Below are 14769 nucleotides of genomic sequence, written 5' to 3'. Positions count from 1 at the left end.
GTCTCCCTATTTAGGCCAGGATCCTTGAGGGTGGAAACTATCTCTATTCAACCCCCTTTTATAAACTGGCTTGGAGGCCAGGGAGAGGAAATAAGACAAGGAACAGATAATTGCTTGTGGGAAAAGGAGAAAGCTGTGGGGGTAGGCAAGATCAAGACAGAGCTGGCCCTCAAGGGAACAATAACATCTAGGGACTTGAGAGAGCTGTGGCTGAGAGTAGTAACCAAAGGAACAGCTATCCTCCTCCTTGGCTGGGGGCGGGGGTGGGGGTGGGGGGTGGGGGGTGGGAGCTCAAGGAGCCAAAAAACTTGCCAATCTTCCATTCTAAGTTCCACAAAGACAAAGATCACATGTGGGTAGTATACCATTATGTGCAAAATGCTAGCCCATTGTAGGTACTCAATATGTGTCTTGAATGGAAAACCTGAGTTATTTCACAGAGCCAGACACTACTCTGCCAGACCCTTCCTTCAGTCTGAACTTGGATGCTTGATAAATGTTGCCTCTTCCCACCCAAGCAGGGGCAACTCAGTTTCTGGGGCAGTGGTTCTCAACCTTCCTAATGCCGTGACCCTTTAATACAGTTCCTCATGTTGTGGTGGCTCCCAACCATAAAATTATTTTCGTTGCTACTTCATAACTGTAATTTTGCTACTGTTATGAATCGTAATATAAATATTTGATATGCAGGATGTATTTTCATTGTTACAAATTGAACATAATTAAAGCATAGTGATTAATCACAAAAACAATATGTAATTATATATGTGTTTTCCGATGGTTTTAGGCGACCCCTGTGAAAGGGTCGTTCGACCCCCAAAGGGGTCGCGACCCATAGGTTGAGAACCGCTGCTCTAGGGTTTTGTTCTAGCCCTTGGATGTCTTGTCCTGTAGTTGTAACCAAAAATGTATGGGGGGGGGGGGGAGCAGTGCCCAGCTTCACCCTTAGGCTCCCTGAGGACAGAGGGTGAGGACAGCAGATCCCATTCTCCTTGCATCTTGAGCTCCCAGCCTTACCTCTTGTGGGTGGTAAGAAGTGTTGAGAAAGCCACGGTAGCGCTGCCGCAGGGCCTGGCCCAGCTCCCAGTGCTGTAGCATCCCCTCCTATGGGCAAACCCAAGGATTAGGGATGGCTCACAAATCCCACAGGGTTTAGGCACTTTTGCTTTTCAGTTTACCCCCGGCTGGAAGTAGGAGTGTGTTAATGGGATCCCAGAAGTTATTTATTAAGTAGCCAGTTGTGTGTGGCATTGTCTTTGGCAAGAAATCTAGTCAAAGTCAGCACCCACAATGGACATGGCAGTTTGTTGGGCCCTAGTTCTGTAGCCTGCTCTAGAGGTCACTCATTGTGCAGCTCATACTGAGGAAGGACTGGCTTCTGACCCACCTTAGTGAGCTGACCAAACCCTTGAGGCCATTCATCTTCCTGATAGGGGTCCTTGGGAAATGTCTTCACTGGTGTCCGGTCTCCATGTCGGTACAGCTGACAAAAGAAAATGGTTTGCCTAGGGGTCACAAGGGTCTCCCTGATGGGGACCCAGAGCCCACCTCTGCCCCATGATGGAGAGGGTAGCCTCAATCCCTCTGGGAAGCCTTAACGCTACCCTTTGCAAAAGACCCAATTCAAAAGTCAGGAACTTCTTCCAGCTTCCAGAGTCTAACATGGCTAAGCAATGACCACGGAGGTCATAGGCAAAGCCAAAGGTACAGATGGGAAAGGAAAAGAGAAATAAAAGCAAGGCAGAGGGTGGGAGGACTGGAAAGATCACCAAAGATTTCTGTAGGGGGATGGGTCTCTTACCCATTTATATCCTTCTCAGGGCAGATTCACCGACCTATCCCCTGATATAGAACTCCTTGCAGCTCACCCACTCCCACCCCCCGCGGCTCCACAACACCTCCGAACCTGGCCCCCAACCCTGAGCCCCCCAAACCGCAGGCCAGTAGTCTCCTAATCCAGCTCCTCCTCCAGCCCCCCACACCCCCACCACAAACCCCGCCCCTCCCTCCACCAGCGAGCCCGTGCCCTTCGAGCTCTGGCGACCCTTGGGCGACCCTGTCTCTCATTACCAAGGTAACGAAGCGCAGAGTCCGGGCCTGGATGGGAGGCATCACCATCAGGTTCACGCCAAGAAGGAGCTGGAGAAGAGCCGCTCGGCTCCAACCAAACAGTCCGCCCGCCATCACCGTTATCATCTAAGCAGCAAAGAGGGTGGAACCCGCTGGGCGGCACCTGCAGCAGCCGCCCGGACGCGCCCTGGAGGACACTCGCCGGAAGTGCACTCGCCACCATCTTGCTAAAGGAGGGCTCAGGGGGGAATGCTTGGAGGAGACTCGCCACCCGGCCGGGGCAGAGGAGCGTGGGCATGCAGCGCGACCTCGCGCGGCAGAAAGGGCCTGAAGACCTTGTCTTGGTAAAGAGAGCCCTGAGCTCGGGTTTGCCTCGGCCGGCGGAGAAGCGGGGCCCGAGTGGCGCTGGCCCCGGACGGGCCAGTGGCCGGGAGAGCGAGGGCTCCCGGGGGCCGGGGGCTGCCAGGCCTGACCGTGGAGCCACGGCGGACGCGGAATTGGGACGAGGGGTGGTATAGGGCGCCCCCTCCACACCCCTGCCTTCGGGTGGAATTTGAGCCGTGGTCCGGTTCTGTTCCCCGGAAGAGGTCTTGTTTGAGGTGCAGGGCACAGCGTGTAAACAGCCCTTTGGACTCCTGTGCCCTTGAAGTTGGTTCCCAGTCTGTCCTCCTGCTCATGCCCTGAGCAAAGCTCAGGAGCCTTCTCACTTCACCTTCCAGTCACTTCCCTGCCCTCCCGCCATTCCTAGTTTTAGTTCATTAAAATCAGAATGTCATGCCTCTTCCCGAAGGAGTTGGGTTGCGCGGTGTTCAGGCGTGGCAAAACCAAAGCAGTGAATCCCCAAGGGAGGAACCTCAGACCAAGGGGAAGATGTATAGGGGGAGTGGGGAGGAACTTACCAAGTGGGAGTAGGTGGGGTTGTGGCAGAATCCGAGGCCCTCTTGGCATTGGCCTTCAGGGTCCCAGTGCATCCAGTTTGGTCTCACGGCTTTGTGACTCGAGTTGGGAGTGATTCACAGCTCCAGGAGGTCAGATCATAGGCCCTTGGGATGCTTTGATCTAAACTGCTCACTAGAAGCAAAGCACTTCAGAGCATCACAAAAATAAAACCGGATCATGGGAGAAAGCAGGGTCATGATCTTGCCCTAGGGCTCCAGATTAAATGATGTACTGGTATATATACCTCAGGATCTAAATTTTGCTTCCGGAGTTGTGGAGTAGTGAATAGAATATGAGAGCTGAAGTCCTGGTAGCCAAGTAGTTCTTATTTAGTCATAAGTTATGAATCAGATGAAATTTTAGTCCCCTCATCAAAAAAATGTTCACACACACAAACTCAAGGAGAATTTTGAAAATAAGCCCAAGTGGTTCACGAAGACCACCGAGAGGCTTCATAAAGCTGCATCTTTGAATTCCTGATTTAATCTAGTTCTCTTTACAGATAAGGAAGCAAACCTGGAAAGGAAGTGATTGGCCACGGTCACACAGTTTAGGAGAATGAGTTAAAACGCAAGTTTTCAGATCCCCAGTTAAGTAGTATTTATAATGAGATGGTTTTTTTTACAGGCTATTCAAACTACATTGCTAAACTGTATTCGGTGGTCCCAAATACCTTCAATAAAGAGATTTCTAATAAAGAAAACCTTTTCATATTGGTGGGGCTGAATGGGCATGGCTAACTGCTAAAATACTGGGTATTAGTGAGAGTTTTTGAGTATTTTAATATGCCTCTACTTTCCTTGCAAACTAGCCAAACCATTTTTATTTCAGAATGTAAATTTTGGCAAGTAGAATGAAAATCCCTCAAACTCATCTTTTGCTTGTCATTCCCACTTGCTCAAGTATGTCTATATCCTTTGTGCCTGCAAGTATCCCATGTTAGAAGGGATTGATGGAGCAGATATTCCAGTTTTTGCAGTGAGAAATCCAGGAAGAGTAAGGGTCACACCACAAGTACATGGTAGAGCCCATAGCCGAGCCCTGGATTTTCTGGACCCCTAGCTTCTGAATATTTTGTACCAGATGATTCTGTGGTCCCCATACCTTGGTTCCTAACTACAGATGCACACACACACACACACACACACACACAATGTAGATAGGTAGATACAAAGGCCACCCCAAACCAAATAAGTCAGAATCTCTGAAAGTGAGGCCAGGTTTGGGAATCACTTGCTCTACTCTGTGTTGGCAGAAGTGAACCTAAATCCAGGTGAGTTAACCACTTTTCCCATCTGGGGAGGTAGTTTGTGTAATGGAGTGAGGAAGTTTGAATTTGATCTTTGAATCAGCCATACTTATATCCAAATTTGATATTTACCCCCTTGCTAGTAACTATCTCCTAGACCAGTGCTCGGCAAACTCATTAGTCAACAGAGCCAAATATCAACAGTACAACGACTGAAATTTCTTTTGAGAGCCGAATTTTTTAAACTTAAACTATATAGGTAGGTACATTGTTATTAACTTAATTAGGGTACTCCTAAGGCTTAGGAAGAGCCACACTCAAGGGGCCAAAGAGCCACATGTGGCGCGCGAGCCGCAGTTTGCCGACCATGGTCCTAGGCTATATATGAGGATAAATAATACATGTAGTGGGGCCCACATGTCTTCTTTATCATCTCTGAACTCATTAGTCTGGGAAGCAGGAATTCTTGGGTTCTATCTTGTGATTGGGAGGTTGGGTAGAAGTCATGTAGGAACCTGCAAGATGCTCCCACACTTGTCACCTTTCCAGAATGATGAAGGAGAGAGCAAGAAGCAGTTGCCCTAGTCTGTTTCTCTAAACCATACCTTGTGGCCTGCTTTATGGGAGTTTGAGTGCTTTTAGGGGAGTAATTCAGTAGTACATAGGACTGGTGAGTGCTCCTATTTTTGCTTCAAGGTTCCCCTTGCTCCAATGAGAAGACTTGGGAGGTCCTGGGAGTCAGAAACGGGAGTTGGAAGATCACTGAAGGTGTTCCTAGGCATGGTGCCTCCTCTAGGAGCTAAGGAAAGCTAGGAAAGGCCCCATGGGACTGGGAGGTTTTGTAACTGACATCTGTGGGCTGGTGGGACATGTGATTCCAGCTGCTGATCACCTGACTACTTGCCCTGGCCTGGGGGACAAGTCCAGTGGTTGATCTCTGGAAACTCTTTTGAGGTATTGACTACAGGTTTGGGTCTTCTTATTTTTCTCCCCAACCCCCTCTAGGTGGGGGCTCCAAGCCCCTGTAGCCCAAGGGGTAGCTCTTTGTATAGCACTGGTAATGGTCCCTCCTCCTCTACTTGAGACAAGGCTGAGGCTGACATGGCATGGGGGAGATGACGCCCTGAACTGCTTGTTCAGCAACTGGCTCTAGCCTGGGTCAGAAGGCTCCAGATGGGGCCTGTGTGTGGTCCTGGGCTCTGGGGAGTCTAGGGAGTTGAGGATCAGGAGTGGACGAGAGAAGATAAGTCTTCAGGCCTCAGAGCAGCGTTCCATTCCGAGTTCCTTGCGAGCAGGTGTTTCAGTGACATCTCTGACTGTGCTCCTCTGCTGGAGCTACTGGCAATGGGGACAGACGCAGAAAGGAGCTGGATGGATGATGTGGGTGCTGGGACAGAACGGTTCCAGTTTCCCAGGAGCTTGAGTCCTGGTTTCTACTTTCCCAGGACAGCTGGGGCCTTGTGAAAATCAGGGAGGGAACACACACCAGAGGAATGGAGAGCCTTGTGCTCATGACTCAGAGATGCCCAGACCAGGGTGGAGGCCTTGCGAGGGGATGACCTTGTGATGAAAGGGAACAAGAGCAAAAGCTGGAGGCAGAACTTTGAGATGTGGGTGTCAGAGGGGCTTTTCTGAGATGTGAAAATAAGCACATGGGCAGATTTTGCAACACCACCCAGCCCGCGTCATCTCAAGCTTGTGCTCCCCACCCCCCACCTATTCCCCCTGCCCCACCCTGTGTGCTTCCTCCCATCTTTCACCAAGCTCCTGTTCTATTTCTGTTTTCCCTGTCCTTCTCCAAGCCTGCTCTCCCCCCTGCCCCCATCCACTCTTTCCCTGTTCACTGTCCTCTCTCCTGGTGCCCTGTTCATCTGTTTCTGTCCCTCTGGCTGCCTGCCCTGGCCCCCTGTGCTATGCTTTAATGGGGGGCCCATGGGAACTGGAGTTCACAGCAAAACAGGAAGAGCCTGTGAGCAGGAAGCTGGGAGTGGGGCAGGGGGTGATCAGCCAGCAGTAACCTCAACTCCTCCCCTGCCACATCTGGACTGAAGCATCCCCAGAGCTCTCTGCCTCTTCTACTGCCGTCCTCTCCCCCTCCCTCCCAGCTTCTTCCATCTCGACATTTCACTGATCCAGCAGACCTGAAAGGCAACAAGACTCTCCTGGACTCTGAGGCAGGAGAAAGAAAGAGTACAGAGACTGGAGTGAGGACATCTGGATTTTGATCTCAGCTTGGCCACTGTGTGTGGTCTTCGAGAAGCCTCTCCCGTGAGCTTAGTATTCTTTGTAAAATGGAGCTTGTGTTATTTACCCTCCTTCCTGGGGCTGCTCTAAGGACCAAAAGAGAGAGTGCAGGGTTTGTGTATGGAAACAAGCACTGGAAGGTTAACAGTGTACAGATGCACGGTGTTGGGAAGTCCCCATAGCTGAAAGACTGGAAATTTGATAACTGCTGCCATCTCTTGAACACACTATGGGCTACACATTGTGCTATGACATATTGTTTAGTTCTCATGACAACCTTAGGTGGCAAAAACCAATTATTATCCCGATTTTAAAGATAGGGAAATAGAGGGTCAGAGTTATTAAGTAACTTGCTTAATCAAGATCACACAGCTAATAAAAGGCAAGGCCAGAATTTGAACCCAAATTCTGAGCCTAAAGCCAAAATTTAAATATGCTGAAATGAAATTGACTAGAGTTAACAAGTATAAAATAGAAGGGAGTCATATATTTTTTTCTTTCTTATTCATTTAATGAACAGGAATACAGTACCTACTCTGTTGCCTAAACTATGCCAGGCCCTGATCCAGGGCTACAAGGGAGATAAGATCAATTAAACATGGTGTCTGCATTCAGGAATGGATCTCATATTCCAGGCAACAGGGCAGGAAGGCTCAATAGCTGCTGGGCAGAGCCTGTCAGCATTTCATATGGAACTGTTCCCCAGATGAGGGAACTTGCATTCCTTCCCAGATCCATACTGGGCTAGCACCTGGGTCACCTGCCATCTCTCTACCCCCACCCTGGCACCGGCCATTGCTCCCCTCTTCCCCTCTCTCTCTTCTGGCCTCTCCCCTGCTGGTAGCCCTCACGGGGCGGGGGGGGGGGGGGGGGGGGGCCCATTCAGAGACTTACAGGAAAGCCCAGCACCTGCCTCTCCACCCATGGAGTTCTACCAGCTTGGCTGAGGCTGGGCCGGTGGGGAGAGTATCTTGGCCCCTTCCCAGAGGCAGGGGAGGAGGAGGGAGGCTGGGAAAGCAGGCTGGGGCTCCGTGTTGCAATTCCAGGCTGTGCTGGGACCTTTGCTCCACGAAATGTCTATGGAGGGGAGGGGACACCAACTCTGGAGGCTGCCGGGATAGGGGTGGGGGGTGCCTGGGAGGCAGTCCTGTAAGAGCAGCCTGGGTGAGCAGAGGAAGGGGAGAACTGGGCTGGTCTGCAGGGAAATGCGACTGTTGTGGTTGGGGGTAGGAGAGCAGGGATGGCGCTGGGCTGAGGGGGTGGCTAGCTGGGGAGGAGTCAGCGTGGTGGGGAAGCTGGCTGCCCGGTGGGCGGGGGTGAGGAGGCCAAGGCTCCAGTCGGTCAGTTGGTTGGCGCCAGCTCTGACTCCGGGCTCTGCCTGGCTAGAAGGAGCGGTGGCCTGACCCCTTAGCAGTCCCTCCCCTCAGGTTTTCCCCATATTACTTCCCTGGGGCTCCGGGCCCCCGTCTAGCTCAGCTACGGCTTCAGCCACCGCGGAGGCCTCTGGACAGAGCTTGCACCGTCCTCCTCTCTCAGCAAGGGGGCTCCAGAGACTGCCCCAGCCAGGAAGTCTGACGGCCCAGGCATTCGGCGGCCGGCTCCTCAGCGCTTGCCTGGGGCCCTGTGTGTGTTTGGTGCGTGGGGGTGAGTGGGGGTCCTGTGGACCTTAGAAAGGGGTCTCTTTGGGGACAAGTGGAGGATGATGATAGTCATGGAAGCTTGGGCAGGATCCCATTTAGTCCCAGAATAACCCCTGAGGGGCTGTGAGGGAGGAGGTCCTGTATGTGAATTGGGGCGACTCTAGGAGGCAACAGGTTTGTGCCGGGATCCTGGGAAGTGGCAGGAGTGAGGTTATTCCGCAAGCAGCATGTTTCGCTGGGTGGAGCCTCCATCCCATGTCCTGGTCCTGCCCAACTTTGGCTGCCCCAGTGCTGGAGTGAGGGGAAGGGGCTTTAATAGAACCAGAGCAGATGTGCCCCAATATTCCCTGATGGCCAGGAGGTCGGCCCTGGGTAGAAAAAGTGGCACGGTGGCTGAGAGCTCAGACTTTGGAGTCAGAGAGATCAGAGGTGGAGTCTTTGCTGCCTAACTGTGTGGCCAAAGGCAATTTACTTCATCCCTTTGAAACTCCGTTTTCTCATCTGTAAAATGGGCTAAAGAATAGTCCTGACCTCAGAGGGACACAGGGAGCAAGGCATGTAAAGCCTCGGCACAGGCTGATGCAGAGCAAGTAAGTGTTAGCTAATATGCTGTACTGATAAAGAAGGAGCCTGGTTCTGGAAGAGTATAACCTGAGTTGTTCCTGCAGGACAGTCCCTTGGTAATGTCCAGGGCTCCAGAAAGAGAAAGAAATGTCCTTGTGGCTGGAGGCCCCCGTGCCTCATGTTTCTCCTGGTAAGCTGCTTTACTCCAGCCCTCTCCCCTCAGTCAGGGTCTCTTCACTACCTGCCTTCTGCCTTTCCCCAGAGAGCAGTCTGGAGACATCCTTGCCTCCTGCCCAGACTCCCTTCATCCTGGTTCTGGTGCCTGGCCCTTGCAGGCACCTGCCGATCCTTCTGTCTGGACTTGCTGCTGGGGAGAGGGCATGTACAGTGCTCATCCAGTTTGACTTTTAATTAAGAGTTCTGTCTGATCTCTGAAATAGATGCATGCCGGCCCCCAAGGGGACAAGGGTTAACATCCTCATGTCAAGTATTGAGGTGCAGGGAATCGCAAGACTAGCCCTGGAGCCCACACCAACGCCAGGGTCTGAAGCCTGAGCTGGTGTTTTGCTGCCCTCTATGGGTGGAGATAAGTGTGCAGTTTCCCAGCCAGGATGCAGTGGAAGTGGAGGGGGAGGACCTGAGACTTCCCCCCTCATCCTCCCCTTGTTCCTCTTTCCTGACTCAGACTCTGCAGTGGAGCTGTGGGAACCAGATGCACAAGATGCAAACAGCCGGGCGCTGAGAGGCAGCAACTGCATCCTCAGGGAGGAGGCCAGCATGCCCCAATCAGCGGGGGGCACTTCGGGGGCAGGGTTGGAGGTGGCAGATCCCACAGCCCTGCTCCCAGGAGTGGAAGTCCTTCCAGAGTCTTCAGGTGAGGAGCTGCTGGATTGGGAGGATGTAGGGGCTCCCTGGATCTGGAAGGGGCATCTTGGGGCTCTGTACCATATAAAATCATGTTTAAGTAAGTACCAGAGCTTTAAGTGTCGACTAGACCTGAGTGATCTGTGAGTTTTGTCTCTACCTTAGGCCTTTCTGAGCCTCAGTTTCCTTATTTAGCAAATGGAAATAATAACAGTAGCTATCTCTTTTGGATGTCATCAGGATCAATGCATATAAAGGGCTAAGACAGTACCTGGGACATAATACATAGCACTTGGCACATGAGAAGTACTTTCCTATAATAGAGAGACTAGATAGACTGCATGTTAAAAGGGGCATGAAGGTCACTGAGTGCTCAGGGCAGTGGCCAGCTGGGCACCAAGCTTGTTGCTTAGAGAAGAACATTAAGGCACTTCCCTGTATCCAGAGCTCCGTCCACAAAAGCGGAAAAAGGGGCCAGCCCCCAAAATGCTGGGGAATGAGCTGTGCAGTGTGTGTGGGGACAAGGCCTCTGGCTTCCACTACAACGTGCTGAGCTGTGAGGGCTGCAAGGGATTCTTCCGCCGCAGTGTCATCAAAGGGGCGCGCTACATCTGCCACAGCGGGGGCCACTGCCCCATGGACACCTATATGCGTCGCAAGTGCCAGGAGTGTCGCCTTCGCAAATGCCGCCAAGCTGGCATGCGGGAGGAGTGTGAGTACCTGGGGACAGGAATGGGGAAGGGGCTGATGGGAAAGAGGGGGCATGTGGGTGCCAGGGTGTGAGGGCAGACAGGCAGCTGCGCCTACAGGACCTTCCTATATGGTCCCTAAATATGGATTAACATTTCTTCCTTGCTTTTACCCTGTGATCTCTGCTTTTCTGGAGCCTTAAACTACCCCTCTGGCCCTTCCTTGCTTCACATCTCCCCCTCCTCTTCCCTCCTCTCATCTGGCCGGTCCTTAGGTGTCCTGTCAGAAGAACAGATCCGACTGAAGAAACTGAAGCGGCAAGAGGAGGAACAGGCTCAGGCCACATCCGTGCCCCCAAGAGCATCCTCACCTCCCCAAGTCCTGCGCCAACTCAGCCCAGAGCAACTGGGTATGATTGAGAAGCTAGTGGCTGCCCAGCAACAGTGTAACAGACGCTCCTTTTCTGACCAGCTTCGCGTCACGGTACCTGAGGGACCTGGGGAGAGGTGGCTATACCCAGAGCGCCAGCTGGCTTCTCGATGTGTGACTCAGAGCGGTTTGTTTTTCCCCTCCTTGCCCTTCTGGGTAGCCTTGGCCCATGGCACCAGATCCCCAGAGCTGGGAGGCCCGTCAGCAGCGCTTTGCCCACTTCACTGAGCTGGCCATCGTCTCTGTGCAGGAGATCGTTGATTTTGCCAAACAGCTGCCCGGCTTCTTGCAGCTCAGCCGGGAGGACCAGATCGCCCTGCTGAAGACCTCCACTATTGAGGTGGCTGGCAGGGCTGAGGGGTGCAGGGAGAGCCCGAGCGGGACCGTCCATGGGAAGGGCCTCTAGACAGCCAGCTGGGAAGCCAGAGCCACCACTGGGAAGTAGGGACCTTCAATTGAAGGTGCCCCATTGCCAGGACCAGCCCGCCGAGTCCCTGTTTGAGGTCTGCTACTTGTGTGCAGGTGATGCTTCTGGAGACATCTCGGAGGTACAACCCTGAGAGTGAGAGTATCACCTTCCTCAAGGATTTCAGTTATAACCGGGAAGACTTTGCTAAAGCAGGTGAGACCTGTGATAACAAAGGGACTGGTTTGGATGGACAGAAACTTTTTGTCCTGGAGCCCATAGTGACTCCAGAGTCACAGGCCCAACGTTTGGGTGTCTGTAAAGGGAAGGCTTCACCTGTTTTTCCAAGACAGAGAGTTGGAATGCTTATAGGTCTCTTTCAACTGTCTCAAATGGACTCCTGTCCTCTGTTGCCTTAGGCCAGCGGTTCTCAAACTGTGTTCCCAGGAACCCGAGGGAGGGGTTCCACAGAAGTGTCACTTTAGAGAAGAAACAAGAAGGCACAGGAATGTCTTTCATTCTTACTTTAAATGGAGCCAAACAAGATGCTCCATGTAAATCTGCATTATATATCATGCTTCTACATAATGTGCTTCAAGGAAAGATTTCATAACGAGGGAAAGGCTTAAAAACAACCATACCGAGCCCGTTAGTAGTCCATAATGAGCAAGAATTTCTCAGATGTGTTCTTTAAGGATCACGTGGACCTGCTTCCCCCTACTCTTCTTCACTTGTTCTTTCTGAAGAGCCATGAAACTGGAGCTGATACATAGCGAACATGTCCAAATGATGCAGCTTTAAGATCAGAGTGGATGCTTCTGTCCCCATCCTGTACTTGAAGTGTTTTCTCCAAGAATTTGTTCCCATTGCTGCTCTCTATCTGATGCTTGCAGGCTAAGCAGTGTTGGTTTCCTCATACTCAATTGCTGGTAATGTTTGTGTTATGGGAGCAGAGTTAGCAAAGGATGAAAGGCTAAGGGTGTTTTGGAGGGACTGGAGCTGAGGCTCAATAGGTGACCTAGTAGTCTAACAATGGAGTGAGTGAGCTTAAAATATGGCTGATGCTGTCTGGTACTCAGCTCATGTGCCTCTTATCCCAACCCAGGCTACCCAGTGACATGCCTAGGAAGGCCTCTCTTAACTATAGGGCACGGCAGGGCTGTGTTAGCACCTTTTGCCTACTGTGTGCTGCCAGAACGTCTGGGAAATTTCATGACTTTTTCCATCTTTAAAACCCAGCCCTACCCCCTTTCTCTAGCCAACCACCTTTCCCCAAGTGGTTATTTTCCCAGTCCTTCTTAACCATGGCCTTCTCCTTCGTAGCATCCTCCTTTCTGAACCCTTTCCAGTTCTTATGTGTGTGTTTCTTCAGCACTTTCAGGCTTATGTCATCTGAATCTGTGCCTATTTATAGATTCATTTATATAAGCAGTTTTGATATTATCTTTGCCTTTTGTTTGTCATTTTGTCAGTGAGGTCTCAGGGAGAGGGAACAGGGTCTCCTTCCCTCTCTACATGACTGATGATGTGGACTGATACCATTGGGGGCATTCATTCAGCGAGCAGTAGCAGACAGACCCTTCTAGGGTGCATAACCCAACTCTAAAACCTACTTGCCCTCTCTGTACAAACAGACTGTTTAGCACAATTCAAGGCTCACTCAATACCTCAGCAACAAATACTTTATAAAATGGGGCTTGTCCATTAAATGTATCAACACACATTGATAAACATCAGGGTGAAAATACAGGAAGTGACTAATCAAGAAACCTCGAATGGAAAAGTTAGCAGATGGTTGCTAAAGAAATCTGAGAAAGCCTGGAGGAGGGTGTGGGGTGGGAGACTTTGACAGTGTGTATGGGAGAAGTGTTTTTTAGATGCCATGACTTTAGGTCATGGTTTGTTGAACTTCAGTCTCATCAAGAAGATTGGTTCTATATTTATAAATTTACTATTTATATATATAGTAGTTACCATATGTGCCACACATTCTAAGGACCAATAATGGTAGGTGCTATTATCTCCATTTTACAGATGGGAAAATCAAGGTTCAGCCTAGTAAATGGTAGAGCCAGGACTCAAACCCAGGCAGTCTGGCACCACAGTCTGTATCCTCAACCACATTGCTAAGTTCCCCCAAGATATGAAACATGAAATGTATCTCTAGTATTCAAATAAGTAAGGCCAATTGCCAGTGAGGTTTCTTTATAAACAGAAATGAGTTGCTTCTATATCTAGTAATGGGGCCCTCAATAATTTTAATACGAATAACAGGATTATTATCATCATTCAATTCACACATCCTATGTTCCAGGCACAGTGTTAAGTGCTGTGCATGCTTTATCATTTAACCATCACAGTAGTCTTATAAATTCAAATATGATTCCCATCTCACAGATGAGGCTTAGAGAGGTGAATAAACTTGCCCAAGGTTACAGAGCAGAGCCCTGGATACTTCTTATTGAGTTCCTAGAAGTTCTCTAAGTTGCGGAGTTGGAGGAGAGAAGGAAGTTCCTGCCACTCATGCCACACGCTCAGCCTCCCTCCTTCTTCCCCAGGACTGCAAGTGGAGTTCATCAACCCCATCTTCGAGTTTTCCAGAGCCATGAATGAGTTGCAGCTCAATGATGCCGAGTTTGCCTTGCTCATTGCCATCAGCATCTTTTCTGCAGGTGTGGAGGAGGGGCAAGAGGGAAAATGAGCAAGAGACTTGAAAATGAGCAAGCCCTAGGAGGGCTGCACGCCCCGTAGGGCAGGCATTGTAAGGGTGGAGGCCCTTGCGGTTACTTTGGGATGGGAGAGGTTGGGTGGGACATGTTCCTGTTTTTGGTTGTGATGTGGGGTATAGAACTGACCCTGGCCAGACTTGCTCCTCAACTCTGTTTGTGAATATAGACCGGCCCAACGTGCAGGATCAGCTCCAGGTAGAGAGGCTGCAACACACATATGTGGAGGCCCTGCATGCCTATGTCTCCATCCACCACCCCCATGTGAGTCTCCCCTAGGTGCCCTTTCTCCTCAACACAGGCTCATACCCTGACACACCTACTTTCCCTTCAAGAATCCCTCTCTGATTATACCCCTCCCACAGTTCCCCTACCCTTGCCCTCTTCCCTGGGGAGAGACAAAGTCTGAACTTGTCCTTCTCCTTCCCCAGGACCCACTAATGTTCCCACGGATGCTAATGAAGCTGGTGAGCCTCCGGACACTGAGCAGCGTCCACTCAGAGCAAGTGTTTGCGCTGCGCCTGCAGGACAAGAAGCTTCCCCCGCTGCTCTCTGAGATCTGGGATGTGCACGAATGACTGTCCTCGGCTGGCTGAGGCCTGGCTGGCTGAGGTCCCGCTGGCGGCCTCCTGGAGGTGGAACAGACTGAGAAGGGCAAACATTCCTGGGCGCTGTGCAAAAGAGATCCTCACGTGGCATTAAAGGAGAGTAACGGGTTGGGAGTTTTGTGACTGCTGGGCACTGAGGGTCCTGCCAAAGCTGTGCTCCATTTGAACACTGTACTGGCCTGATCAAAAGGATGAACCTGGGGGCCACTTTGCACAAGGTTCTCCAGGCCCTGCCTCTCCTGCCTCCACCACTTCCTGTTTTCCCCACAGGGCCCCTAGAGAAATTCTCACTGTCACGCTGCGGCTTGACCATAAATGCCTCGGGGCTGCCTCCCTGATA

The 14769-nt window shown here is 51.2% G+C and overlaps 2 protein-coding genes across 5 annotated transcripts in view; one reads left to right on the top strand and one right to left on the bottom strand.

Annotated features, from left to right (window-relative positions):
- ACP2 (acid phosphatase 2, lysosomal) overlaps positions 1–3060 on the bottom strand; it is a 12616-nt gene extending 9556 nt beyond the window's left edge. Inside the window, exons 1-4 of the mRNA XM_059709455.1 lie at positions 2970–3060; positions 2071–2196; positions 1388–1483; positions 1018–1104 (exon numbers count right to left, since the gene is read on the bottom strand). Of these exons, the coding sequence (XP_059565438.1) occupies positions 1018–1104; positions 1388–1483; positions 2071–2196; positions 2970–3041 (381 nt within the window). The 5' untranslated portion in view covers positions 3042–3060. The remainder of the gene's footprint in view (positions 1–1017; positions 1105–1387; positions 1484–2070; positions 2197–2969) is intronic.
- NR1H3 (nuclear receptor subfamily 1 group H member 3) lies at positions 2198–14769 on the top strand. Of its 4 annotated transcripts, XM_059709456.1 has the most exons (11): positions 7408–7666; positions 7974–8092; positions 8811–8896; positions 9392–9580; positions 10016–10282; positions 10535–10743; positions 10850–11029; positions 11212–11311; positions 13654–13767; positions 13991–14085; positions 14253–14769. In XM_059709456.1, the coding sequence occupies exons 3-11, from the start codon at positions 8854–8856 to the stop codon at positions 14397–14399; spliced, it is 1344 nt and encodes a 447-aa protein (XP_059565439.1). In that variant the 5' UTR covers positions 7408–7666; positions 7974–8092; positions 8811–8853; the 3' UTR covers positions 14400–14769. The 4 variants fall into 4 exon arrangements, with proteins under 4 accessions (XP_059565441.1, XP_059565442.1, XP_059565439.1 ...); XM_059709458.1 differs by lacking the exons at positions 7408–7666; positions 7974–8092 and adding an exon at positions 2198–2414; XM_059709457.1 differs by lacking the exon at positions 7408–7666 and having other exon boundaries at positions 7702–8092.

This window comes from Myotis daubentonii, chromosome 9 (assembly GCF_963259705.1).
Source record: "Myotis daubentonii chromosome 9, mMyoDau2.1, whole genome shotgun sequence".
Lineage (NCBI taxonomy): Eukaryota > Metazoa > Chordata > Mammalia > Chiroptera > Vespertilionidae > Myotis > Myotis daubentonii.
This window is presented reverse-complemented; position numbering and strand designations above follow the sequence as displayed.

Excerpts from the sequence above, each read along its gene's own strand:
- NR1H3 (XM_059709458.1), top strand. The coding sequence starts at position 8,854 with ATGTCCTTGTGGCTGGAGGCCCCCGTGCCTCATGTTTCTCCTG. Across the intron at positions 9,581-10,015 it reads AGTCCTTCCAGAGTCTTCAG|AGCTCCGTCCACAAAAGCGG; the intron begins GTGAGGAGCTGC and ends CCCTGTATCCAG. Across the intron at positions 11,312-13,653 it reads GGAAGACTTTGCTAAAGCAG|GACTGCAAGTGGAGTTCATC; the intron begins GTGAGACCTGTG and ends CTTCTTCCCCAG.